This window comes from Salvelinus sp. IW2-2015, linkage group LG33, assembly GCF_002910315.2.
Source record: "Salvelinus sp. IW2-2015 linkage group LG33, ASM291031v2, whole genome shotgun sequence".
Lineage (NCBI taxonomy): Eukaryota > Metazoa > Chordata > Actinopteri > Salmoniformes > Salmonidae > Salvelinus > Salvelinus sp. IW2-2015.
In genome coordinates this window covers 22,335,237-22,363,028 of record NC_036872.1, presented here as the reverse complement: position 1 = coordinate 22,363,028, position 27,792 = coordinate 22,335,237, and the positions used below count along the sequence as shown (strand labels likewise).

General features: G+C 41.4%; 2 protein-coding genes across 4 annotated transcripts in view; both read right to left on the bottom strand.

Annotated features, from left to right (window-relative positions):
• Positions 1-5,717, bottom strand: part of LOC111958165 (THO complex subunit 5 homolog) — a 37,632-nt gene extending 31,915 nt beyond the window's left edge. The window contains exons 1-2 of the mRNA XM_070437087.1: positions 5,593-5,717; positions 28-150 (exon numbers count right to left, since the gene is read on the bottom strand). Of these exons, the coding sequence (XP_070293188.1) occupies positions 28-120 (93 nt within the window). The 5' untranslated portion in view covers positions 121-150; positions 5,593-5,717. The remainder of the gene's footprint in view (positions 1-27; positions 151-5,592) is intronic.
• A 784-nt stretch (positions 5,718-6,501) lies between these two features.
• LOC111958267 (tuftelin-interacting protein 11-like) lies at positions 6,502-18,181 on the bottom strand. Of its 3 annotated transcripts, none has more exons than XM_070436922.1 (7): positions 17,972-18,181; positions 17,382-17,619; positions 16,532-16,930; positions 11,006-11,156; positions 9,950-10,092; positions 7,320-8,326; positions 6,502-7,148 (listed from the first exon to the last, which is right to left on the bottom strand). In XM_070436922.1, exons 1-3 carry the CDS (start codon positions 18,042-18,044, stop codon positions 16,732-16,734), a joined length of 510 nt encoding a protein of 169 aa, XP_070293023.1. In that variant the 5' UTR covers positions 18,045-18,181; the 3' UTR covers positions 6,502-7,148; positions 7,320-8,326; positions 9,950-10,092; positions 11,006-11,156; positions 16,532-16,731. The 3 variants fall into 3 exon arrangements, with proteins under 3 accessions (XP_070293023.1, XP_070293025.1, XP_070293024.1); XM_070436924.1 differs by having other exon boundaries at positions 17,382-17,600; positions 17,972-18,180; XM_070436923.1 differs by lacking the exons at positions 6,502-7,148; positions 7,320-8,326; positions 9,950-10,092 and adding an exon at positions 10,101-10,660.
• Between the last annotated feature and the right edge of the window lie 9,611 nt (positions 18,182-27,792).

Below are 27,792 nucleotides of genomic sequence, written 5' to 3'. Positions count from 1 at the left end.
TCCACCCCTCTCCTCTCCAGTGCTCACCTGGTCCCCCTCTCCGCGGCCACGTTTCACCTCCGGTGTGCCCATCTCGCTGCGGAGAACCTTCGACTTGCGCTTCTTCAGGGCCTCAGACATGGCTGGTCAACGTCAGACTAGTCTAGGACACTATAGCAGGTTTTTGGTATGGAAACAGACCGGTAACAAATACAATGCCACTCTAAATAATGTTTACATATCTTACATTACTCATATCACATGTATAAACTGTATTTTATACCATCTATTGCACCTTGCCTATGCAGCTTGGRCGTCGCTTATCCATATACTTATGTACATATTCTCATTCACCCCTTTAGATTTGTAAGTATTAGGTTGTTGTGGGGAATTGTAAGATATTACTGCACTGTCGGAACTAGAAGCACAAGCATTTCGCTACACTCGCATTAACATCTGCTAACCATATGTATGTGACAAATAACATTTTATTTTATTTGTTACTAATGCATTTCACATAAATAGCCATTTACCAAAGTTCAACAAATGTTAATCATAAGTGACCATATATTATGGTATTACTTATGACTTTATTATTTTTAATTCCTTAAAGTCTTCATCTCAGCTCAGGCAGTTGCAGCCAGACAACCATCTAACTTTATCTCTGTACTGTCTTTAGTCATCCTATTTAGCTAGACTTGACTACCTAAGTATGCTGCAGAGCAGTCTGACTAAATAATTGTACTCGTTTTTCAAAGTAGATAAGGCATACTTTCACAAACTGTGTCTATTCTTCTCATCGTTGTGTTGTGTACATTCCTCTCTCATGCGGTCTGTGTGTATCAAACCTAATGTAGCAGGTGTAACCATGTATTACACAGAACCCAAACCGGTGGAGTGCGTGCGCCATCATGCATACATTTATTTTGTCCCCCCACACCAAACACGATCACGACACGCAGGATAAAATATCAAAACAAACTCTGAACCAATTACATTAATTTGGGGACAGGTCGAAAAGCCTTAAACATTTATGGCAATTTAGCTAGCTAGCTTGCACTTGCTAGCTAATTTGTCCTATTTAGCTAGCTTGCTGTTGCTAGCTAATTTGTCCTGGGATATAAACATTGAGTTGTTATTTCCCCTGATATGCCCAAAGGTTCTCTACTCCGACAATTAATCCACACATAAAACGGGCAACCGAATCGTTTCTAGTCATCTCTCTTCCTTCCAGGCRTTTTCATCTTTGAACTTATATGGTGATTGACATCTAAACTTTCATAGTATTACCACGACGACCAGCAACAAAGTTCGTCTTTCAATCACCCACATGGGTATAACCAATGAGGAGATGGCACGTGGGTACCTGCTTCTATAAACCAATGAGGAGATGGGAGAGGCAGGACTTGCAGCGCGATCTGCGTCAGATATAGGAATGACTTCTATTTTAGCCCTGGGCAACGCAGACACTCGTTGGCGCGCGCAAGCAGTGTGGGTGCAATAATTGAATAACCTTTCGAGGACATGCGTTCCGCTAGCGGAACCCTTGACAACATTCCGCTGAAAAGGCAGCGCGGGAAATTCAAAAATATATTTTTTAAATATGTGACTTTCACACATTAACAAGTCCAATACAGCAAATGAAAGATAAACATCTTGTTAATCTACCCATCGTGTCCGATTTAAAAAAGGTTTTACAGCGAAAACACAACATATGATTATGTTAGATCACCGTCAAGTCCAAAAAACACACAGCCATTTTCCCAGCCAAAGATAGGAGTCACAAAAAGCAGAAATAGAGATAAAATGAATCACTAACCTTTGATGATCTTCATCAGATGACACTCATAGGACATCATGTTACACAATACATGTATGTTTTGTTCGATAATGTGCATATTTATATCCAAAAATCTCAGTTTACATTGGCGCCATGTTCAGAAATGCCTCCAAAATATCCGGAGAAATTGCAGAGAGCCACATCAAATAACAGAAATACTCATCATAAACTTTGATGAAAGATACATGTTTTACATATAATTAAAGATACACTTGTTCTTAATGCAGTGTCAGATTGTGTCAGATTTCAAAAAAACTTTACGGAAAAAGCACACCATGCAATAATCTGAGACGGCGCTCAGATATAAACAACATTTCTCCACCATGTTGGAGTCAACAGAAATACAAAATTACATCATAAATATTCCCTTACCTTTGATGATCTTCATCAGAATGCACTCCCAGGAATCCTAGTTCCACAATAAATTGTTGTTTTGTTCGATAATGTCCATTACTTATGTCCAAGTAGCTACTTTTGCTAGCACGTTTAGTACACATGTCCAAACGCTCGCGCAGGTCTAGGCGAACGTCGGACGAAAACTTCAAAATGTTATATTACAGGTCGAATAAACTTGTCAAACTAAGTAGAGAATCAATCTTCAGGATGTTGTTATCATAAATATTCAATAACGTTCCAACCAGAGAATTCCTTTGTGTCTACAGAAGTATTGGAACGCAAGTCGATATCATGTGGAATGCGCGTGACCAGGAACTGGCACTCTGCCAGACCACTGACTCAAACAGTTCCCATCCGGCCCCACATCACAGTAGAGGCTTCATTCAACGTTCTACAGACTGTTGACATCTAGTGGAAGGCGTAGGAAGTGCAAACAGATCCATATCTTACTGGGATTTCAATAGGCGATGAGTTGAAAATCAACCAGCCTCAGAATTCTCACTTCCTGTTAGGATTTTTTCTCAGGTTTTTGCCTGCCATATGAGTTCTGTTTTACTCACAGACATCATTCAAACAGTTTTAGAAACTTCAGAGTGTTTTATATCCAATATTAATAATAATATGCATATATTAGCATCTGGGACAGAGTAGGAGGCAGTTCACTCTGGGCACGCTATTCATCCAAAGTGAAAATGCTGCCCCCTATCCCTAAAAAGATAACATGGATTTCTACATTTATTTTCCAACACTCGCGCAAGCGAGTGGTGTAGTCAGTCTATTAGTCTCTGTGCAAGCCGGAAAGAACAGGTGCAATGGATAATGGCCATTGTAGTTAATAACCACGTTTCTTCGCTGAACTTGGTCAGAAAGGAAGAGGCAAAGCGAGAGGTTTCACTTGCCAAAATCTGTCCAAAATAATCCCAATGCATTTCTATGGGTTTATTTTGGAGCTAAACTTGTCAACCTGCCTTCCCAACTTTGGAACGACGATTGTTAGGGCGGAGACATGAGTATCTCATCATTATAAAAAGATCTCTGACTAGGTTGAATAGTTCCTTAATGAAAACTACAATTCCCTTCAGTTCTTCTTGCCTTGATTCCTCTCGTGGATGATTTGATTTCACTCTAGAAAACAGCGTTGGGCTCACAAAAAAAAACTAAAACTGAATGGAATTCAAGTAATTGAACCGACGTTGGTCAATTTGTTGTTTAATAACCCCCCGCCAAAATGGTGGTTAAACGCTCAGCACTACTAGCCACGATGTAAGTACGAAACTTGGTGATGCTTTCAAATTATGTAGGAAACACCATGCACATTTATGTTCAACAATTCCAAACTGTCCCTTTACAAGTCAGAATGTTGAATAAACTTCATTTGAATTCCGCTAATTGTCTGTGGTGTTGGGTCCTTCAGTTGGTCGAAATTTGAGACAAAATATCCACAGGATAGTGTTCTTAACCAGTCTTCAAAACATGGGTCTAAGTGTGGCAGTCAAGATTTGTTTTCTTCTGACCAAAGGCAGCTGCTGAACACAAGACGGAAGAAAGCGTCTGCAGGGGCTTACATGCTTTTGCCAGGTGATTTAAATTTCAACGGCAGTACGGGCGCTCTAAAGTCGGGTAAACAATACTTTCTTGTTGATATTTTGTCAAAAAAAATCGAGTGGATGAAGGACCAACTGCACAGTTAGCGCCTAGACCCCTAGTTACCTCTAGGTGCCCACGCAGTGAGCCTAGCCGAAACATATTCTACCAGTTGTTTTTGCTGTTGGTCCTCTCGAAGGTAAGAATGCGAGACTATATATCCACAGGAAAGTAGAATTAAGTCACCTTATCAAAGTGCTGGTAGTGCTTTCAGATTTCTATCACCTGAAGCATGTGCAGAACTCGGCAAGTATGCACGCATGTATTTATCGTGTGTACATGCTTCGGGTGACAGCAATTTGAATGCACTATCAACACTATGAATAGTTGATTTGATTATACTTCCCTGTTGATATATTGTCTCATTCCTACCTGCAAAAGGACCAACCGCATGGACAACCGGTAAAGTAAGTTTAAATATCATTTTATTCAACACTCTGGCTTGTAGAGGTCCTGAGCATAAACTTTCCTGATTCAATTGCACATTTCTGCCAGGTGTAGAATTCAATGCAATTTTGGGTTTCCAGGCAACCCACAGGGTAATATAGTATTGGAAGGTAATGGTACTCTCAAGCGGCTAGACGTTCTTTACCATTCGGCCAGCAGCTTTGCCACCAATGCTACTTATAGGACACATAACTATAAGACTATACACCTCTGTAAACTGGTCATCTCTGTATACCCGTCGCAAGACCCACTGACTGATGCTTATTTATAAAACCCTCTTAGGCCTCACTCCCGCCATCTGAGATACCTACTGCAGCCCTCATCCTCCATATACAACACCCGTTCTGCTGGTCAGATTCTGCTAAAGGTCCCCAAAGCACATACATCCATGGGTCAGTACTCTTTTCAGTTCGCTAACTGAGTATGCTAACGACTGGAACGAGCTGCAAAAAACACTCCAACTGGACAGTTTTATCTCCATCTCTTCATTCAATGACTCAATCATGGACACTGACAGTTGTGGCTGCTTCGTGTGATGTGTTGTCCGTGCCAAATAACGTTTGTATCATGTTGTTATGTGGTGTTGCTGCCATGCTATGTTGTCTTAGATCTCTCTTCCTGACGTGTGTTTTGTCCTATATTTTTATATATATTTGTCCTTTTGGTAGGCCGTCATTGTAAATAAGAATTTGTTCTTAACTGACTTGCCTAGTTTAAGTCCAGCATCGACGTTGTCTTGCCGAAAAACTTAATTCCTGATGTTGCGGTGTGAATTTAGCCAGCAGTAAACAACAGACTCGCGCGGTGTGCAACATCAAGAATATCGGAAAATTGCGAACATTTGTAGTACGCATATTTTCCCCTTTTTTCCAACGACAATGCAATAAATCAAGTTAAGGAGAAAAACGACATATTTGCAGCCTAAATGGAGGATGTTTTATGTACGAGCCGGTCGATGGGGGGACACCAGTGTATTGCTGGCTGAGCACATTGACAAACGACGTAGAATAAAATACATAATAGCTACATCTTGCGGCCGGTGGTGCTACCGCACAATTGAGTTAGATTGAGTTCAAATGTAATTTTATTCTACATTCTGGCTTTTAAGGAACACTTCGACGATTTTGCAATGCTATGTTTGACTGTATATCAAGTATTGGTATAAAAGTCAGATTTATTAGGCAAGCCAGGATGGTGTTTTGTGGCAAGCGAGCCAGCAAAAGTTAGCAAATTCACAAGCTATCAAAGTAGCGATAACAAATATTACAGGCACCACACATACTCACCAAAACGAAATAAAATACGAAAAACTAAATCAGAATTCATTTAACCATAAATCTCGTGCACAAGTTGTTCTAAAGACACTTTGTTTCCAGTTCCAACGCAAAGCACTATGGGTAACGACCTTCTTCGTTGGTGGCGGCAACAGCAGGTAGTTTAGCGAGGAGAGATGCATACCGCTTCTTAGGGTACTGGAGGCCCGAACCTCAGAGTACAGTATCTCGACTGTCTCGGTCTGTTCTCGTCTATACTGAACAAAAATATAAATTCAATTTCAACGATTTTACTGAATTACAGTTCATATACGGGAATCAGTCAATTGAAATTAACTCATTAGGCCCTAATCTATGGTTTCACATGACTGGGCAGGGGCACAGCCATGGGTGGGCCTGGGTGGGCATTGGCCCACCCACTGGGGAGCCAGGCCCAGCCAATCAGAATGAGTTTTTCCCAACAAAAGGGCTTTATTACACACATAAATACTCCTCAGTTTCATCAACTGTCCAGGTGGCGGGTCTCAGATGATCCTGTGTAACAGTTTAACTTTACGTCCGTRCCCCGACCCGGGCGCGAACCAGGGACCCTCTGCACACATCAACAACAGTCACTCACGAAGCATTGTTACCCATCGCTCCACAAAAGCCACGGCCCTTGCAGAGCAAGGGGAACCACTACTTCAAGGCCTCAAAGCGAGTGACGTAACCGATTGAAACGCTATTAGCGCGCACCACCGCTAACTAGCTAGCCATTTCACATCCGTTACACCTYCAAGTGAAGAAGCCAGACGTGGAGGTCCTGGGTTGGCATGGTTACACTTGGTCTGCAGTTGTGAGGCCACCGCACCCGTCAGGTGGATGGATTATCTTGGAAAATTAGAAATGCTCACTAAACAGGGATGTAAGATTTTCACAAAATTKGTTTTTCGGAGATCTATTATTTCAGCTCTTGAAACATGGGACAAACACTTTACATGTTGCGTTTATATTTTTGTTCAGTAAAAAATATAATTTTTGCCACAGTGGTAGGTATACACAAGGGTTTCAGTCAGCAAAAATGCTTATCTGGAATTATCAGTTAACTATTTAAACTCCCACTCTTGGCTTGCAGCGGTGAGTCTAAAATAAAAAAAGTCTAAAATAGAAAGTCCAAAAATAATTTATTCATGGTTCCCAATGACAAATTCCAGTGACCTCTGATGGAGTAAGAGAGGAGGGTGCCATAGGGGAGCTATGGCACCCTCCTCTCTTACTCCATCACTTGGCCATATCGATGAGACTCTGTAGGGACCCAGGTCTTCTCTCCCGATGTAGATGATGATGCGTCCGAAGGTGTACAGCTGTTTCCCCTCATGGCGTTTGACAACCAGCGGCATGAAGACAATGTTGTTCTCCTCAGCCTTGGTCTGGATAAAGTCTTTGAAGTTGGTAGACAGGCTGGCACCGATGCCACGCTCTCAGCGTCCCGACGCTCTTGCAAAGCCTCGTACTGGAAGTCCTTTCGACGCTCTGTGTGTGTGAGATACACCATGTTCTCACGGGCACCAGGCTGCATGTACCCCCACCTACAGAAGCAGAACGAGAAGGGTGAGTATCATACTGTGGACCCCAGGAAGAGTAGCAGATGCTTTTGCAGCAGCTAATGGGGATCCTAATAAATACCAAATACTAACCTATACAAAGGTCAGTTCTCAGTTCATGTTGTCTGGTGCTGTGTGTGTGTTTGTAATACTAACCTAGGCTAGAAGAGACAGTGTGGTTCATGATGTCCAGAGCTTCATTGTCTCAGGATGGTAAGTTGGTGATTGAAGATATCCCTTTGGTGGTGTGGGGGCTGTGCTTTGGCAAAGTGGGTGGGGTTATATCCTGCCTGTTTGGCCCTGTCCGGGGGTATCGTCGGACGGGGTCACAGTGTCTCCTGACCCCTCCAGCATTTATGCTGCAGTAGTTTGTGTCGGGGGGCTAGAGTCAGTCTGTTATATCTGGAGTATGTGTCCTGTGTGAATTTAAGTATGCTCTCTCTAATTCTCTCTTTTTCTCTTTCTCCCTCTTGGAGGACCTGAGCCCTAGGACTCATGCCCCTAGCCTGATGACTCCTTGCTGTCCCCAGTCCACCTGGCCATGCTGCTGCTCCAGTTTCAACTGTTCTGCCTGCGGCTATGGAACCCTGACCTGTTCACCGGACATGTTACCTGTCCCAGACCTGCTGTTTTCAACTCTCTAGAGACAGCAGGAGCGGTAGAGATACTCTGAATGATCGGCTATGAAAAGCCAACTGACATTTACTCCTGAGGTGCTGACCTGTTGCACCCTTGACAACCACTGTGATTATTATTATTTGACCCTGCTGGTCATCTATGAACATTTGAACATCTTGGCCATGTTCTGTTATAATCTCCACCCAGCACAGCCAGGAGAGGACTGGCCACCCCTCATAGCCTGGTTCCTCTAGGTTTCTTCCTAGGTTCTGGCCTTTCTAGGGTGTTTTTCCTGGACACCGTGCTTCTACACCTGCATTGCTTGCTGTTTGGGGTTTTAGGCTGGGTTTCTGTACAGCACTTTGTGACATCAGCTGATGTAAGAAGGGCTTTATAAATACATTTCATTGATTCATTGATTGAACGAACTTGTCCTTTATGAGTGGCTGAGCCAGAACAGCATCACTGAACATGGACTTCCAGCCCAGGTACCACTTAGTAATCTCCTCATAGTTAGGAATGTTACTGAGCCACGAACACAGCACCTACACACACAAAAAACAGTTATCTGCATTTACCCTACTATTTTAGGTCTAGGCAACAGCAAAGGTAATCACATATGAGTAAGTCTATTATTATTAAGCACAACCTATGTGCTTTCTTACACACATACACTACCGGTTTATTTTTTTTAAAGACCTACTCATTCAAGGGTTTTTCTTTATTTGTACTATTCTCTACATAGTAGAATACTATGAAATAACACATATGGAATCATGTAGTAACCAAAACAGTGTTAAACAAATCAACATTTTATATTTGAGATTTTTCAAATAGCCACCCTTTTCCTTGATGACAGCTTTGTACACTCTTGGCATTCTCTCAAACAGCTTCACCTGTAATGCTTTTCCAACAGTCTTGAAGGAGTTCCCACATATGCTGAGCACTTGTTGGCTGCTTTTCCTTCACTCTGCGGTCCGACTCATCCCAAAGCATCTCAATTTGGTTGAGGTTGGGTGATTGTGGAGGCCAGGTCATATGATGCAGCACTCCATCACTCTCCTTCTTGGTAAATTGCCCTTACACAGCCTGGAGGTGGGTCATTGTTCTGTTGAAAAACAAATTAAAGTCCCACTAAGCCCAAACCAGATGGGATGGCGTATCACTGCAGAATGATGTGGTAGCCATGCTGGTTAAGTGTGCCTTGAACTCCAAATAAATCACAGTGTCACCAGCAAAGCACCCCCACACCATAACACCACCTCCTCCATGCTTTACGGTGGGAAATACACATGTGGAGATCATCKGTTCACCCACACCGCGTCTCACTCCAGACCAAAGGACACATTTACACCGGTCTAATGTCCATTGCTCGTGTTTCTTGGTCAAAGCAAGTCTCTTCTTCTTATTGGTGTCCTTTAGTAGTAGTTTCTTTGCAGCAATTCGACCATGAAGGCCTGATTCACGCAGTCTCCTATGAACAGTTGATGTTGAGCTGTGTCTGTTACTTGAACTCTGAAGCATTTATTTGGGCTGCAATTTCTGAGGTTGGTAATTGTAATGAACTTATCCTCTGCAGCAAAGGTAACTCCGGGTCTTTCTTTCCTGTGGCGGTCCTCATGAGTTAGTTTCATCATAGCACTTGATGGTTTTTGCGACTGCACTTGAAGAAACTTTCAAAGTTCTTGAAATGTTCCGTATTGACTGAACTTCATGTCTTAAAGTAATGATGGACTGTCGTTTTGCTTTGCTTATTTGAGCTGTTCTTTCCATAATATGGACTTGGTCTTTTACCAAATAGGGCTCTCTTCTGTATACCCCCCCCCATCTTATCACAACACAACTGAATGGCTCAAACGCATTAAGAAGGAAAGAAATTTCACAAATTAAGGCACACCTGTTAATTGAAATGCATTCCAGGTGACTGCCTCATGAAGCTGGTTGGGAGAATTCCAAGAGTGTGCAAAGCTGTCATCAAGGCAAAAGGTGGCTATTTGAAATATATTTTGATTTGTTTAACACTTCTTTGGTTACTACATGATTCCATATGTGTTATTTCATAGTTTTGATGTCTTCACTATTATTCTACAATGTAGAAAATAGTAAAAATAAATAAAAACCCTTGAATGAGTAGGTGTTCTAAAACTTTTGACCTGTATTGTACATACCTGTAGCCACTTGGGGAAGAAGTGTTTGTCCAGCAGTGATACGAGGCTTGAGGGAGACAGCATGCCCTCCCAGTCTAACACCCAATTGAACGTCTCTATCTGCTGCTGGTGTGGATTTATTAACAGCTCCCCCAGACACAGAGCTATAAGAGGGGAGGCWGAGCATGAAGTATGGAACTACTGTTCTACTAAGTAATATCTGTCTGCTTCCTTTTCACTTTATATAATGCACTACTTATGACCAGAGCTGGTCAAAACCAGTGCACTTGCATTTTGTATTTTAATGTGGGTGTGTGTGATAATGTATATATTTATGTTGTATTTACAGGGTACATTTGTAAGAGACCTAGGTCAATGAGTTAAAATAAAGATTCAATAAAATAAAAAATATATAGGGAAGATGGTGCCATTTGAGACACACCCTGATTGCCTTTCTGAGGCATATTGAGAAATATAACACTCTTACTGGAACTTGTGAATTCAAATGAGACTTTAATACAAAGTAGCAAAGCCGTGCTGATCCATGGAACAACCAAAGGCAGAGCACGGAGCTCTGCCTTTATAGCTTTGCAGCCTCACATACAGCATATGGGTACACCCCATATGTAAATGAAATAACTCCCCTTGTCCTTTCGCCACCATTATCTTTCAGTCTGAGTTCTTGCTTGTTCACGCCATGCTTCGGGTTAGATTATAATGGTGGCGGGACCCCTTATGTAACACAAAAAATAAGACATTTTATTGTATATGCGTATGTTTCACGCTTTGGTTATTCTGCCGTCATCCTGTCCTCATGTTCCCTGACATCAATGTCAGATGCATGTGCATTAGTTAATGTAATCATATACGCCAGCTAGTGTTGCATGTGCATTAGTTAATGTAACCATATACATTGGCTACTGGGATCTTTAACCTGAGCTTTCCCCAGAACCAGCTAATGTACTTGGTGACATCATTTTTTATCTTAGTCAATCGATTTTTTCTCCAACAAAATCTGTTTCTGGATACTTGAATGAGCAACTATGCGTGTGTGTTTGTGCGCGTGTTCCCCCTCACCTTGACCTGAGCCAGTTCTCCAGCGGGTGTCTGTGTGGTCCGTCCAGCTTGCCATTAGCCTTCAGCTCTTCTACAGTCCTGTAGGAAGACTTTGGTTTTTTCTTCCCTCCCCCACCCACAGGATCCCTACGCCACTGACCTAGCTCTGGATCTCCTAGGGGAAAAAGGGGGGTTGAGGGTATGGTAAGGCATACATCATTAACCCAGATACAAATCTATGCGCAAACCATGCGTGGGATCATTTCCACGTTTGATATTTATCAATATGAACATTTGCTTGAGTGTGTGTAAATTTACGCAAAGCCATGACCATTTGGCACAGTGCCAAATGGTGGAATAAGGGAACTGCTTGTCAAGCGGAGAATGGGGAAAATACAGTGCCTATCGGTAAGTATTCAGACACCATGTCTTATTCCACATTTTGTTACGTTAGTCTTATTCTAAAATTGACTAAATAAAAACATCCTCAGCAATCTACACACAATATCCCATAATGACAAAGCGAAAACAGGTTTAGAAATTTTCGCAAATGTATTAAAAATGAAAAACTGAATAACCTTATTTACATAAGTATTCAGACCCTTTGCTTACGAGACTCGAAATTAAGCTCAGGTGCATCCTGTTTCCATTGATCATCCTTGAGATGTGATTGGAGTCCACCTGTGGTAAATTATATTTATTGGACATGATTTGGAAAGGCACACACCTGTCTTTATTTTATTTTATTTTTATTTAACCTTTATTTAACCAGGTAGGCAAATTGAGAACACGTTCTCATTTACAATTGCGACCTGGCCAAGATAAAGCAAAGCAGTTCGACACATACAACAACACATAGTTACACATGGAGTAAAACAAACATATAGTCAATAATACAGTGAAAAAAAATAAGTCTATATACAATGTGAGCAAGTGAGGTGAGATAAGGGAGGTGAAGGCAAACAAATATATGTATAAATAAATAAAAATATAAAAGGCCATGGAGGCGAAGTGAGTACAACACAGCAGTAAAATAAAAATAAAAACACTGGAATGGTTGGTTTGCAGTGGAAAAAGTGCAAAGTAGAGACAGAAATAATGGGGTGCAAAGGAGCAAAATAAATTAATAAATAAATACAGTAGGTAAAGAGGTAGTTGTTTGGCGTAAATTGTAGATGGGTTATGTACAGGTGCAGTAATCTATGAGCTGCTCTGACAGCTGGTGCTTAAAGCTAGTGAGGGAGATAGGTGTTCCAGTTTCAGAGATTTTGTAGTTCGTTCCGTCATTGGCAGCAGAGAACTGGAAGGAGAGGCGTCCAAAGGAAGAATTGGTTTTGGGGGTGACTAGAGAGATATACTGCTGGAGCGCGTGCTACAGGTAGTGGCTGCTATGGTGACCAGCGAGCTGAGATAAGGGGGGACTTTACCTAGCAGGGTCTTGTAGATGACCTGGAACCAGTGGGTTTGGCGACGAGTATGAAGCGAGGGCCAGCCAACGAGAGTGTACAGGTCGCAGTGGTGGGTATATATGGGGCTTTGGTGACAAAAGGATGGCACTGTGATAGACTGCATCCAATTTATTGAGTAGGGTTTTGGAGGCTATTTTGTAAATGACCACCGAAGTCGAGGATGGTAGGATGGTCAGTTAACAAGGGTATGTTTGGCAGCATGAGTAAAGGATGCTTTGTTGCGGAATAGGAAGCCAATTCTAGATTTGACTTTGGATTGGAGATGTTTGATGTGGGTCTGGAAGGAGAGTTTACAGTCTAAACACTAGGTATTTGTAGTTGTCCACATATTCTAAGTCAGAGCCGTCCAAAGTAGTGATGTTGGACAGGCGGGCAGGAGCAGGCAGCGATCGGTTGAAGAGCATGCATTTGGTTTTACTTGTATTTAAGAGCAGTTGAGGCCACGGAAGGAGAGTTGTATGGCATTGAAGCTCGCTGGAGGGTTGTTACACAGTGTCAAAAGAAGGGCCAGAAGTATACAGAATAGTGTCGTCTGCGTAGAGGTGGATCAGAGAATCACCAGCAGCAAGAGCGACTCATTGATGTAAACAGAGAAGAGAGTCGGTCCAAGAATTGAACCTGTGGCACCCCATAGAGACTGCCAGAGGCCCGGACAACAGACCCTCGATTTGACACACTGAACTCGATCAGAGAATAGTGTGGTGAACCAGGCGAGGCAATCATTAGAGAAACCAGGCTGTCGAGTCTGCCAATGAGGATGTGGTGATTTGACAGAGTAAAGCCTTGGCCAGGTCAATGAAGTACGGCTGCACAGTATTGTTTCCTATCGATGGCGGTTACGATATCGTTTATGACCTTGAGCGTGGCTGAGGTGCACCCATGACCAGCTCTGAAACCAGATTGCATAGGGAGAAGGTGTGGTGTGATTGAAATGGTCGGTAATCTGTTTGTGTTGCTTGGCTTTCGGAAGAACCTTAGAAAGGCAGGGTAGCGGATAGATAATTAGGTGTCTGTAGCAAGTTAGGGTCAAGGGTTCCCCCTTTGAAGAGGGGGATAACCGCAGCTGCTTTCGCAATCTTTGGGGATCTCAGACGACACGAAAGAGAGGTTGAAGAGGCTAGTAATAGGGGTGGCAACAATTTCAGGCAGATAGTTTTAGAAAGAAAGGGTCCAGATTATCTAGCCCGGCTGATTTGTAAGGGTCCAGATTTTGCAGCTCATTAAGAACATCAGCCTGACTGTATTTGGGAGAAAGAGAAATGGGGAAGGCTTGGGCGAGTAGCAGAGGGGAGGCAGTGCTGTTGTCCGGGTAGGGGTAGCCAGGTGGAAAGCATGGCAGCCGTAGAAAAAAATAAATATATAATAAGGTATATAATGTATTAATAATGTCCCACGAGTTGTGACAGATGCATGACTCAAGTGCAAAAACTAAGCCAGTGAGGTCGAGAGGAATTTGCGTAGGCCTCTGAGACAGGATTGTGTCGAGGCAAGATCTGGGGAAGGCTACAAACTTTCTGTAGCATTGAAGGTCCCCAAGAACACAGTGGCCTCCATCAATCTTAAATGGAATAAGTTTGGGACACCAGACTCTTCCTAGAGCTGGCCACCCGACCCAAACTAAGAATTGGGGGAGAAGGGCCTCAAGAGGGAGGTGACAAGAACCTGATGTTCACTTTGCCAGAGCTCCTCTGTGGAGATGAAAGAACCTTCCAGAAGGACAACCATCTCTGCAGCACTCCACCAATCAGGCCTTTATGGTTGAATGGCCAGACGGAAGCCACTCCTCAGTAAAAGGCACATGACAGCCCGCTTGGAGTTTGCCAAAAGGCACCTAAAGACTCTCAGACAATGAGAACAAAGATTCTCTGGTCTGATGAACCAAGATTGAACTCTTTGGCCTGAATGCCATGCATCACATCTGGAGGAAACCTGGTACCATCCCTAAGGTGAAGCATGGTGGTGGCAGCATCATGCTGTGTGGATGTTTTTCAGCAGCAGGGACCGGGAGACTTAGTCAGGATCTAGGCAAAGATGAACAGAACTCCCGAGTGGCACAGCGGTCTAAGGCACTGCATCTCAGTGCAAGAGGCGTCACTACAGTCCCTGTTTCGAATCCAGGTTGTATCACATCCAGCTGTGATTGGGAGTCCCATAGGGCGGCGCACAATTGGCCCAGGTTTGGCCGGGGTAGGCTGTCATTGTAAATAAGTATTTGTTCTGAACTGACTTGCCTAGTTAAATAAAAATATAACTTTTTTTTAAAGCACAGCAAGAACCTTGATGAAAATTTGCTCCAGAGCACTCAGGACCTCAGACTGGGGTGAAGGTTCACCTTCCATCAGGACAACGACCCTAAGCACACAGCCAAGAAAACACAGGAGTGGCTTCGGGACAAGTCTCTGAATGTCCTTGAGTGGCCCAGCCAGAGCCTGGACTTGAACCCAATCGAACATCTCTGGAGAGACCTGAAAATAGTTGTGCAGCAACACTCCCCATCCAACCTGACAGAGCTTGAGAGGATCTATAGAAAAGAATGGGAGAAACTCCCCAAATACAGGTGTGCCAAGCTTGTAGCGTCATACACATATCTCAAGGCTGTAATCACTGCCAAAGGTGCTTCAACAAAGTACTGAGCAAGGGGTCTGAATACTGTCACAATGTGATATTTCCAGTTTGCTTACATGAGCTGTTCTTGCCATAATTTGGACTTGGTCTTTTACCAAATAGGGCTATCTTCTGTATATCCCCTACCTTGTCACAACACAACTGATTGGGTCAAACGCATGCAGAAAGAAATTCCAGAGACAACCATCTCTGCAGCACTCCACCAATCAGACCTTAATGGTAGAGTGGCCAGACGGAAGAAGACTCAAGGCTGTAATCGCTGCCAAAGGTGCTTCAACAAAGTACTGAGTAAAGGGTCTGAATACCTATGTACAATGTGATTTATTTATATTTTTCTCTACAAACCTATTTTTGCTATAAAAGACTGAGATAATTGGAAATCAAATGAGAGATGGCTGATTTGGCACATGCTGCATTTCGCAGAGAGCACATTTTTAGAGACATGTGGGCCTTTTTCTACAGAAAGTACTGATTGGCTCATCAGATATAGCTTCCAAAAACCAATCTTAAAGATTTTTGTGAGGATTTTTAGACCTACTTTAAAAAGGCAAACACATGTCATTCCAACACCTCTGTTGTTTTGGCAGTGGATACTTTTCAGCTTGCCTATCGGCATCTCACAGCCCCCTCATAGCCCATCACACAACAGGTTGAGGTCAAGAGGGGTTTCTTTGCCATGATGCCATCAATAGGTTCCCAAATACGAATGGAGCAATAGACAGCACCCAAAGCGATTTAAACTATGTGAACAGAAAAGGCTTCCACTCTTTATGTGCAGGTGATAGGTTATGTGATGCGCAAAAGACCCTGCTGAAAGCGGTGGAAAGGTGGCCAGGTGGAACGCACAATTCGTTCATTCAGCAGAACAGTAATGTTAGCCTATACGCCTACAGGAGGGAGCTGTTGAGGATGGAGGCTTATTGGTCAGTGGTGTCTACTCATTTGAAGTATATTTGCCATCGCTAAAACAACTTAATTGTCCTAATGGTCCTCTCTTTGTAGCTATGTTTTTATTTTTCATGGTCAAGCTCTACTGAGCGAGCCAAATAAAACCTTTTGTTTGTACTCAACCTCTAACACTAGCACCTCTATTTCAGTGTCTCAAAAAAGGAAAATAATCTATTAGCTTTTTTTGGTTGCGCCGTTGTATTTCATGGTACGGTGTTGTATATTTCCCACGGGCTTTAAAGGCATGATTGACCATATATGGTTAATTGGGGACGTTTCGAAATGCAAAAAGCCAAAGTTGTGTGTGAGCACTTAGTCTGAAAACAATTGGTATTTATCAATGGTTATCTCTTACCAGTGTGCATATGACACTTGTAAGGTTTGTTTGATAAATCACACTTTTTGAATGCGTATGACCATTCTAAATTCCATTCAGAAGTAGTATTTTAGAATAGTTTCTATGCAATATTGATAATTGAGGCCCCTGAAGTGGTTGGGGAGAGACAGAGAGAGTTACCTTGTCCTCCTTGGAGTCAACCACAGGGAAGTCCTGTAGTGACTGTTTGGTTCTCTCGTTGCCGTAGGAACCCACTGCCCCTTTATGAAGCTTTGCCTCGATGGGGTTCAAAATACCTGAGGAGAGAGGCTTCAGATGGAACATTTACCCCTAACAAACTGAAGATTTAGCAGAAGTTACCAGATGGGCTATGCTCTTTCCTCTATCTCCATTACTCCCCCCCATACGTTCTTCCCCAGTCCTTTCCCTGGTGTGTAGCCCATCTTCTGGATGAGTTTCTGGCCAATCCCCTTTGTGTTTCTCCCAGGTGCCCAGGTCTCCTCCAGCCCGGATACCAGCTGCAAACCCAGACCTCTGGGACTGGCTGTTGCCACGGAAATTACCACCCTGGAGAGATCAGACAGAAGAGGAGGGAGATAATCAAAATCAGTCATCCTAATAATTCCATCTGTCAGTAATATGTGATTCTGTGTTGAACCTTTGAGTCACAGAAGCTAATGATCCTTCAGCGTCCAATAAAACACACGTACAGTCTGCAGTCTCTTCGGTGCAGGGTCGCGGGGTGGGGAAGGTGTTGTCATTGTCAGAGTCATCTGACCCTCCACCTCTCTGCTGCTGTTGCTTCTCCTCTGCTGCTGACTTACGCAGCCCCACACTCACAAAACTCACCGGTGCAGAGTAGTCCTTAGACCTTGTATTGCGAGAGTAGACACAGACCCAATGAAGACCACGAGATTGTGAGATCCATCTCTGCCACCCTCCCCTCTTTCTGAATGTGTCTGTTGTTCAGTCATCTGCATGTTATCAGATTGTGAGTTTACAGGAGCCAGCCTCCTACCTCTTCCCTCCGAAGCTGGGTCTCTCATCGTCGGAGTCTCCCCTCTCTGCCCAGATGCCATAGACGGKCTCTTCTTTGGTCTGTCTGTGTCTGCAGCGCTCTGTGTTAAATTCATTGGCCAGGTCCCATTCGGTCACCTCAAACTTCTCTACCTCTACCCCCTCCTCCTCCTCCTCTCCCTGCCGTCCGTACAGGTGGGACATAGACACGTCTGGGCCTCTGAGAGGAAGAACATTAACTGACAGTAATCAAAGTTATCATAAAGGAATAGTTCCCCCAGAAATCAAACAGTCACATCCTCTTATGGAATTGTAGAAAGTATGGTCACCTATGGTGGTCTAGACATTTGTCTGTCTACAGCTTTATGGCTAAACAATTGAAGCGACAGGGTCCTGTTGGCATGCAGAATATATAGCTAGTTTGTTTGCTAGTAAGATGAGTTAGTTGGCTCATTAATCCTTGCTAACTAAAAGTTAGCTAACCAGCTAGCTCGTTATCATTCCTAGCCATTGTGCTACTACGGCATCGCTCGTTGGACGAGCTCGATTTACATTGCTTGGAAAGAAAGCAATTTTAACTTAAATGCTTACCTGATTGTTCAGTTGTTGCACCTATCAATGAAAGCAAATAACATTCGATCATACGTGAGAGTATCGGTATCATTCACTAATGTGTCTAATCTATCTAGATTGGTCAAGTGAGTATATGGATGTATGTAGCTAGATAGATAGATCGCTAACTAGCTACCTAAGCGAATTGGTCCAGATGTGGACATATCCACCGGAAGTAGTTAATGGAAGGGGTGCTGCGATTTTTTTTCCAGCGCTGAAGACTTCTATATCAGTCGGCTAATACAGGACTAGTAAAGGCCCAGTGCACTACTCTTGTGAAAAAAAATGTAACTAAATGTATGAGTGTTTACCAGCATTTTCTAATTGAGCCTGATAAATATCTGCACAAAACAGTTAATCTGATAATACTTGTTGAATATAAAATTACAATGTGGGTCTCTGCAGATGGACTAATGAAGTACTGTTGTATACTATGAACTATGAAATAACACATATGGAATCATGTAACCAAAAAGTGTTAAACAAATCAAAATATATTTTATATGTGAGATTATTCAAAGTAGCCACCCTTTGCCTTGACAGCTTTGCACACTCTCGACATACTCTCAACTAGCTTCATGAGGTAGTCACCTGAAATGCATTTAAATTAATAGGTGTGCCTTGTTAAAAGGCAATTTGTGGAATTTCTTTCCTTAATGCATTTGAGCCAATCAGTTGTGTTGTGACAAGGTAGGGTTGGTATACAGAAGAGAGTCCTATTTGGTAAAAGACCAAGTCCATATTATGGCAAGAACAGCTGAAATAAGCAAAGAGAAACGACAGCCATTATTATTTTAAGACATGAAGTTCAGTCAATACGGAAAATTAAGAACTTTGAACATTTCTTCAAGTGCAGTTGCAAAAACCATCAAGCGCTGATGAAGAAACTGACTGTCATGAGGACCGCCACAGGAAAGGAAGACCCAGAGTTACCTCTGCTGCAGAGGATAAGTTCATTAGAGTTAACTGCACCTCAGATTGCAGCCCAAATAAATGTTTCAGAGTTCAAGTAACAGACACATCTCAACATCAACTGTTCAGAGGAGACTGCTTGAAATCAGTCCATGGTTGAATTGCTGCAAAGAAACCACTACTCAAAAGGCACCAATAAGAAGAGACTTGCTTTGACCAAGAAACAAGAGCAATGGACATTAGACCGGTGGAAATCTGTCCTTTGGTCTGGTGATTTGATGAGCTCAAATTAGCGATTTTTGGTTCCAACTGTCGTGTCTTTGTGAGATGCAGAGTAGGTGAACGTATTATCTCCATATGTGTGATTCCCATGGTGAAGCATGGAGGAGGAAGTGTGATGGTGCTTTGCTGGTGACACTGTCAGTGATTTATTTAGGAATTCACCTATGGAGGTGTTCTAGAGATTCTGAGCTCTAGTATACATCAGTGTTTCCAACCCTGAATCAGCTATGTTTGTCCAGGGTTACAATACAAATGTGTACTGTTGGAGGTACTCGAGGACTAGGGGTTGGAAACACATGAATGGAGGAAGGATGGGTTTTGAGTAAGAGACGTGGTAGTGTGGTTTTTCATTACTGTAACATTTCATAAAAGTTCAAACATGATTATGTTTCATTGCACTTTTGGTAATGTTTTAGGAACATTCTCCAACTAGTTTGACATTGAGAATGTTCTCATTGTCCAAAGAACATTAACTTTCCATAAAATAAAAAGCTTTAACATTCAGAGAACGTTCTATGAATGTTACTTAAAAACATGCATTCAGTTCTCAGCATCAACAAAACTATCCTCTATCTTTAAGTTTGTTCAGATGTTGGCCACACCTGATCTTAATGAGTGCTGGTTTCTTTTGAAAATGTTCTCAGAATCTCCCTGCAACTTAAAATGTATGGTCCCAGAACAGCCTAAATGTTCCCTTCCGTTCTCAGAACATTCCGTTTTAACGGTCAGGGAACTTATGGCTTCGTTCCCAGAACCAATAGGAAACCCAAAATGTACATTCCCACAACTTCCAAGGAACCAGATGTACTAGCTGGGCTGTTATTTGTCACTTTGGTAGAACAGCCCGTTTGGCAAGACAACAGTTTGACTGAATGATAACCAGACTGGCAACAGGCTATAGCAGAGCTACAACAGCCCTCTGCAGGGCAGTCTGGAACAGCAGAGCTACAACAGCCCTCTGCAGGGCAGTCTGGAACAGCAGAGCTACAACAGCCCTCTGCAGGGAAGTCTGGAACAGCAGAGCTACAACAGCCCTCTGCAGGGCAGTCTGGAACAGCAGAGCTACAACAGCCCTCTGCAGGGCAGTCTGGAACAACAGAGAGCGGTAGACAGTATGGAAAAACAAAAGCGAGGCTGAGCAGTTGTTCATTCTCACCTGAAGTTCGCCGATCTCTGCTCTTCACTTTATTCTTCATGTCTGCTTTCTTTTTTTGCTCTATTTTTTTTTGCTCTACTCTGCTGTCCCCACTGGAAGCCTGAGGTAGGGGGAGCGGGGGAATCTATCAAATAGCGCACCCCTAACTTTGTACAGTACTAATGCAATTAGTTGTGCAATTTAGTTTGTGTGTTATTATATTTGTGCAATTTAGTTTTATTTGTGTTTTTCTTGTTAGCAATAGGGTAATAGTGTAATAATTCAATTCTCTTTTTTATTTGTATTTATACACTACAATTTGTTTATATTTGTCTTTGTTACTTATTTTTGATATTTATATTTATATAGTTTTAAATGTTATGATAATTTATTTGTGTTGTTCCAAATGTCTGAATAAAAATTAGTGCAGAATGGTGCTTTTTGGGGGGGGGGGGGGTTCGCCCAGGGAGCCATACAAGCTAGAATCGCCACTGGATGGCACACTGGTATTTCACCTAATAAATATGGGAGTTTATTAAAATTTGATTTGATTTCGAATTATTTGTGGGTCTGTGTATTGTGAGGGAAATGTGTCGTTACATTCGTGTGAAAGACACACATTTCTGTGTGACTGAATTCGTAGGAAAATACACATTTTTGTGCGACTTCATTAATAGGAAAATTCATTTTTAGGAGGCAAACTTCAGAACAATTTTTTGAACGTTATTTCAACAATGTGTAACAGTTCAACTTTATGGCGTCCCCTCGCCCCGGGCGCGAACCAGGGACCCTCTGCACACATCAACAACAGTCACCCACGAAGCGTCGTTACCCATCGCTCCACAAAGGCTGCGGCCCTTGCAGAGCAAGGGGAACCACTACTTCAAGGTCTCAAAGCGAGTGACGTAACCGATTGAAACGCTATCAGCGAGCACCACCGCTAACTAGCTAGCCATTTCACATCTGTTACAAATGCATTCCTTTTTTTTGCTCACACATTTATATATATATATATACAGTTGAAGTTGGATTACATACACCTTAACCAAATACTTTTAAACTCAGTTTTACACAATTCCTGACATTTAATCCGAGTAAAAAGTCCCTGTCTTAGGTCAGTTAGGATCACCACTTTATTTTAAGAATGTGAAATGTCAGAATAATAGTAGAGAGAATGATTTATTTCAGCATTCATTTATTTCATCACATTCCCAGTGGGTCAGAAGTTTACATACACTCAATTAGTATTTGGTAGCATTGCCTTTAAATTGTTTAACTTGGGTCAAACGTTTCGGGTAGCCTTCCACAAGCTTCCCACAATAAGTTGGGGGAATTTTGGCCCATTCCTCCTGACAGAGTTTGTGTAACTGAGTCAGGTTTGTAGGCCTCCTTGCTCACACACGCTTTTTCAGTTCTGCCCACAAATTGTCTATTGGATTGAGGTCAGGGCTTTGTGATGGCCACTCCAATAACTTGACTTTGTTGTCCTTAAGCCATTTGCCACAACTTTGGAAGTATGCTTGGGGTCATTGCCCATTTGGAAGACCCATTTGCGACCAAGCTTAAACTTCCTGACTGATGTTTTGAGATGTTGCTTCAATATATCCACATAATTTTCCTCCCTCATGATGCCATCTATTTGGTGAAGTGCACCAGTCCCTCCTGCAGCAAAGGACCCCCACAACATGATGCTGCTACCCCCATTCTTCACGGTTGGGATGGTGTTCTTCGGCTTGCAAGCCTCACCCTTTTTCCTCCTAACATAACGATGGTCATTATGGCCAAACAGTTCTATTTTTGTTTCACCAGACCAGAGGACGTTTCTCCAAATAGTACGATCTTTGTCCCCATGTGCAGTTGCAAACCGTAGTCTGGCTTTTTTATGGCGGTTTTGGAGCAGTGGCTTCTTCCTTGCTGAGCGGCCTTTCAGGTTATGTCGATATAGGACTCGTTTTACTGTGGATATAGATACTTTTGTACCTGTTTCCTCCAGCATCTTCCCAAGGTCCTTTGCTGTTGTTCTGGGATTGATTTGCACTTTTTGCTCCAAAGTACGTTCATCTCTAGGAGACAGAACGCGTCTCCTTCCTGAGCGGTATGACGCTGCGTGGTCCCATGGTGTTTATACTGGCGGACTATTGTTTGAACAGATGAATGTGGTACCTTCAGGCGTTTGGAAATTGCTCCCAAGGATGAACCAGACTTGTGGAGGTCTACAATTTTTTTTCTGAGGTCTTGGCTGATTTCTTTTAATTTCCCCATGATCAAGCATGGTCAAGCAAAGAGGCACTGAGTTTGAAGATAGGCCGTGAAATACATCCACGGGGACACCTCCAATTGACTCAAATTATGTAAATTAGTGCATCAGAATCTTCTAAAGCCATGACATCATTTTCTGGAATTTTCCAAGCTGTTTAAAGGCACATTCAACTTAGTGTATGTAAACTTCTGASRCACTGGAATTGTGATACAGTGAATTATAAGTGAAATAATCTGTCTGTAAACAATTGTTGGAAAAATTCCTTGTGTCGTGTTACTTTTGCATTAAGGGAAGGGCAATATCTGCACTTGCAATGTCATCGTAAGATAAGACTGATTCCTCATGTGTGTGAGAGCATTAATAACTATTGAAACGTGACATTTTAAGTTGTATATATGTTGCATGATGTGTCTGATCAATTACATTTGTATGTAATAATATGTCCCTCTCTATGAAGCAATTCAGGAGCCAAGTCGAGAGGAGGCTCGTCAAGAGGAGGTGCGTAAAGAAGAGAAAAGATCTTATTTTACCTTTATTTAACTAGGCAAGTCAGTTAAGAACAAATTCTTATTTTCAATGACAGCCTAGGAACAGTGGGTTAACTGTCTTGTTCAGGGGCAGAATGACAGATTTTTACATTCTTAGCTCGGCGATTTGATCTTGCAACTTTTCGGTTACTAGTCCAACGCTCTATCCACTAGGCTACCTGCCACCACGGTGGGATGTTAAGCTACGTACACTACCGTTCAAAAGTTTGGGGTCACTTAGAAATGTCTTTGTTTTTGAAAGAAAAGCAAWTTTTTTGTCCATTTTTAAAATAACATAAAATTGATCAGAAAAACAGTGTAGACATTGTTAATGTTGTAAATGACTATTTTAGCTGGAAATGGCAGATCTTTAATGGAATATCTACATAGGCGTACAGAGGCCCATTATCAGCAACCATCACTCCTGTGTTTCAATGGCACGTCGTGTTAGCTAATCCAAGTTTACCATTTTAAAAGGCTAACTGATCATTAGAAAACCTTTTTGCAATTATGTTAGCACAGCTGAAAACTGTTGTGCCGATTAAAGACGCAATAAAACTGTCCTTCTTTAGACTAGTTGAGTATCTGGAGCATCAGCATTTGTGGGTTTGATTACAGGCTCAAAATGGCCAGAAACAAAGAGCTTTCTTCTGAAACTCGTCAGTCTATTCTTGTTCTGAGTAATGAAGGCTATTCCATGCGAGAAATTGCCAAGAAACTGAAGATCTCATACAACGCTGTGTACTACTCCATTCACAGAACAGTGTGAACTGGCTCTAACCAGAATAGAAAGAGGAGTGGGAGGCCCCGGTGCACAACTGAGCAAGAGGACAAGTACATTAGTGTCTAGTTTGAGAAACAGACGCCTCACAAGTCCTCAACTGGCAGCTTCATTAAATTGTACCCACAAGACACCAGTCTCAACATCAACAGTGAAGAGGCGACTCCGGGATGCTGGCCTTCTAGGCAGAGTTCCTCTGTCCAGTGTCTGTGTTCTTTTTAATCTTTTCTTTTTATTGGCCAGTCTGAGATGTGGCTTTTTCTTTGCAACTCTGCCTAGAAGGCCATTATATTATAATTTTTTCATTATTATTATAATTTTAATTGTATTTATTAACAACAAATCAATACAAAACGTATGGATAAGCAGTTTGTCTTCCTACTGTACTGTCTTTGGTTACGTTTTCGTTCATGTTTTAGGCTGACTGAGTAAATTCCATTAAACTATTTTAATTCAATACTCTCACACAAGTGACCTCTCACCTCTTGACTGATGACGCGAGGTTGATGTTTGGGGGCGGGGACATCGCCAGTAGTCACTTCTCATTACGCTCATTACTGTAAACTTCTAAGGGTACAACACCAAACATGAGAATGATGAGTTGCTTGAATCTATAGAGAAACATATACTTCATTGGTTATCCAAATTTCCGAATTCGTTATTATTGATAGGAGGGGACTTTAACATTACTATAGATAATTCAACTGATAGATGGCCCCCAGGTAGGCCAACCAATCAGAATTTGGGTTTAATACTTTTTATGGAAAAGTTTGATCTTATTAACAAAACAGGTTCCAGACAATCCAGAATAGATTTGTGGCTTATATCCAAATGTATTGATAGTGAGTGTGTTACTACAAATATTTGTACTACTCCCCTCACAGACCATAGGGCCATTTACATTGATATCAAAATATTTACCCCTGATACTAACCTTGGTAGAGCATCCTACTGGAAGGTAAATAGCTCGTTATTAAATAATGACATAGTTAAGTTTGAGGTTAAAGATCTGCTTTCACACTTTTGGGAAAGGGCTTGTGAAGAAAATTGTTGCAAGAACTGGGAGCTCTTTAAATTTGAGGGGTCCAAATACCTTAGAAAATATGGTAGTAATCTTGCTAAGACCAGAAGAGCTGAGGAGGAAAAGGTGATCATTAAGATAACTTCCCTTTCTCAGAGGTCCCCAACCGTCCTCTCGGGGGAGGAGAAGATGGAACTGATTGAGTTACAAAATAAACTGGATAATATATATATATATATATATATATATAAAGGCTGATTGAGTTAGCACCTGCCTTTATTAGATCTAGGAAAAATTGGATTGAGGAGGGAGAACAGAATTCATCCTATTTCTTTAGACTTGAGAAATGTCACTCTACAAATAACACTATCCATAAGTTAAACATTGATGGTGTTATTACAGATGACCAAAAATGAATCGCTAAATACTGTAGCAATTTTTACAGAAAATTGTATAGCTCTATGTACTGTCAGGAATCCACAGATATGTTTTCTAAGTCACTGAATAATGTTCACTCTATCAGTGATACAGAATCTAAACAGTGTGATGAACCCATCAAATTTGAAGAGATTATAGTGTCTATCAAACATCTAAAGAACAATAAATCACCAGGTGTTGATGGAATTACATCAGAATTTTACAAATTATTTTCTGAACAAGTAGCTCCCTTCCTATTTGAAGTATTTTTTTTTAGAGAGTATTAAAAACAATGTTCTCCCTCCTACAATGAGTCAGGGGTTAATAACACTGATACCTAAGCCTAAAAAATAAGTGATGCTCATCGATAACTGGCGTCCGATTTGTCTTCTTAATAAATACTATAAGATATTAGCCTTACTACTTGCAAAAATAATTAAAGAAGTCCTGGATGCAATCATTGATGAAACACAGTCTGGCTTTATGAAGAACAGACATAATGTCATGCCCTGGCCTTAGTTATCTTTGTTTTCTTTATTATTTTAGTTAGGTCAGGGTGTGACATGGGGGAGGTATGTGTTTTGTATTGTCTAGGGTTTTTTGTATGTTTATGGGGCAATGTTTAGTCTAGGTGTATGTATGTCTATGGTTGCCTAGATTGGTTCTCAATTAGAGACAGRTGTCTATCTTTGTCTCTGATTGGGAGCCATATTTAGGCAACCATAGTCATTAGGTAGTTTGTGGGTGATTGTCTATGTCTATGTTGCATGTTAGCACTTAGTTTGTTTAGCTTCACGTTTATTGTTTTGATTTTGTTTGTATAGTGTTCTTCGTTTTCGTCTTTATTAAAGTAAAGATGTATTGCTATCACGCTGCGCCTTGGTCCTCCTCTCTTTCACGTAACGACGATCGTGACACATATTCCTAACAATATCAGACTAGTATTAGACATACTTGACTACTCAGACCTAATAACCGAGGATAGCTTCATATTGTTTTTTGATTTTTATAAAGCATTTGACACAGTAGAGCATCAGTTCCTCTTCCACTCCCTTGAGAGACTTGGCTTTGGGGATTTTTTCTGTAAGGCTATTAAGACTCTCTATACAAAGAGCTCTATCAAATTGAAATATGGCACCTCACRTAGATTTMAYTTAAAGAGAGAAATTAGGCAAGGTTGTCCTCTCGCCGTACCTGTTTTTATTAATCACCCAACTTCTTACAAATTCTTTAAATAATAGTCCTGTACAAGGTATTTCCATAGCTGGTAAATAAATTATTATAAGCCAGCTGGCTGACGATACTACACTTTTTCTGAAAGACGCTAACCAAATTCCCATATCGATCAATGTGATACAATCCTTTTCCAAAGCTTCTGGTCTATATCTTAATATTAATAAATGTGAACTCATGGCTGTCAAAGATTGTGTGACACCCTCATATTATGGTATTCCAGTAAAAGAAGAACTTACATATTTAGGCATAACCATTACAAAGGATCAGAAGTCTAGAGGCTTACTAAATTTTAACCCTCTTATTAAAAAAACCCAGAAGAAGCTAAATCAATGGCTACAGAGGGACTTATCTTTAAAAGGAAGAGTCCTAATAACCAAGGCTGAAGGTATCTCTAGACTAACATATGGCGCTCTATCTTTATATCTTGACTGTAAAATAAGCAAGGAGATAGACCAGATGCTTTTCAACTTTCTGTGGAAAAATCGTACCCATTACATTAGGAAAACTGTTGTAATGAACACTTATGAGAATGGTGGGCTGAATTTTCTGGACTTTACTACCTTTAACAATACTTTTAAAATCAATTGGATAAAACAAATATTAAGAAGACCCACTTTTATGTGGAATTTTATTCCTCATCATGTCTTCTCTACTTTTGGTGGCCTTAACTTCATGTTGGTTTGCAATTATAATATTGACAAAGTTCCAGTGAAACTTTCTGCTTTTCATTGGCAGGTTTTCTTGTCATGGTCCTTAATTTATAAGCATCATTTTTCTCCACACAGATATTATACATGGAATAATCGGGATATAGTGTATAAAAATACTTRTTTMTTTTTAGAATATTGGTTCTGAAATAATATCCTATTGGTGAGCCAACTGGTAAATGCAGAGGGTCTTTTACTTAGTTATAAGGAATTATTATCACTTTACAAGGTCCCTGTAACACCTAAAGATTTTGCAATTGTTTTAGATGCCATTCCCTCAGGTGTTGCTTTATTATTCAGGAACGTGTCAAGACCTGACCCTCAGAGCCTACCTTCTATTGACTCATCAGTAGGAAAGATTTGTTTCTCTTTTGGTCCATTCAACAACAGAGTGATACGAACCTTGTTTACAAACAAAACACCACATTTTCTTAACGTACAAAAAGAAATTGAACTGTATTTTAAGACAATTAAATACTATACTAACAAAAAAGCTGTTAGAATAATAAGTGTATGTATGTC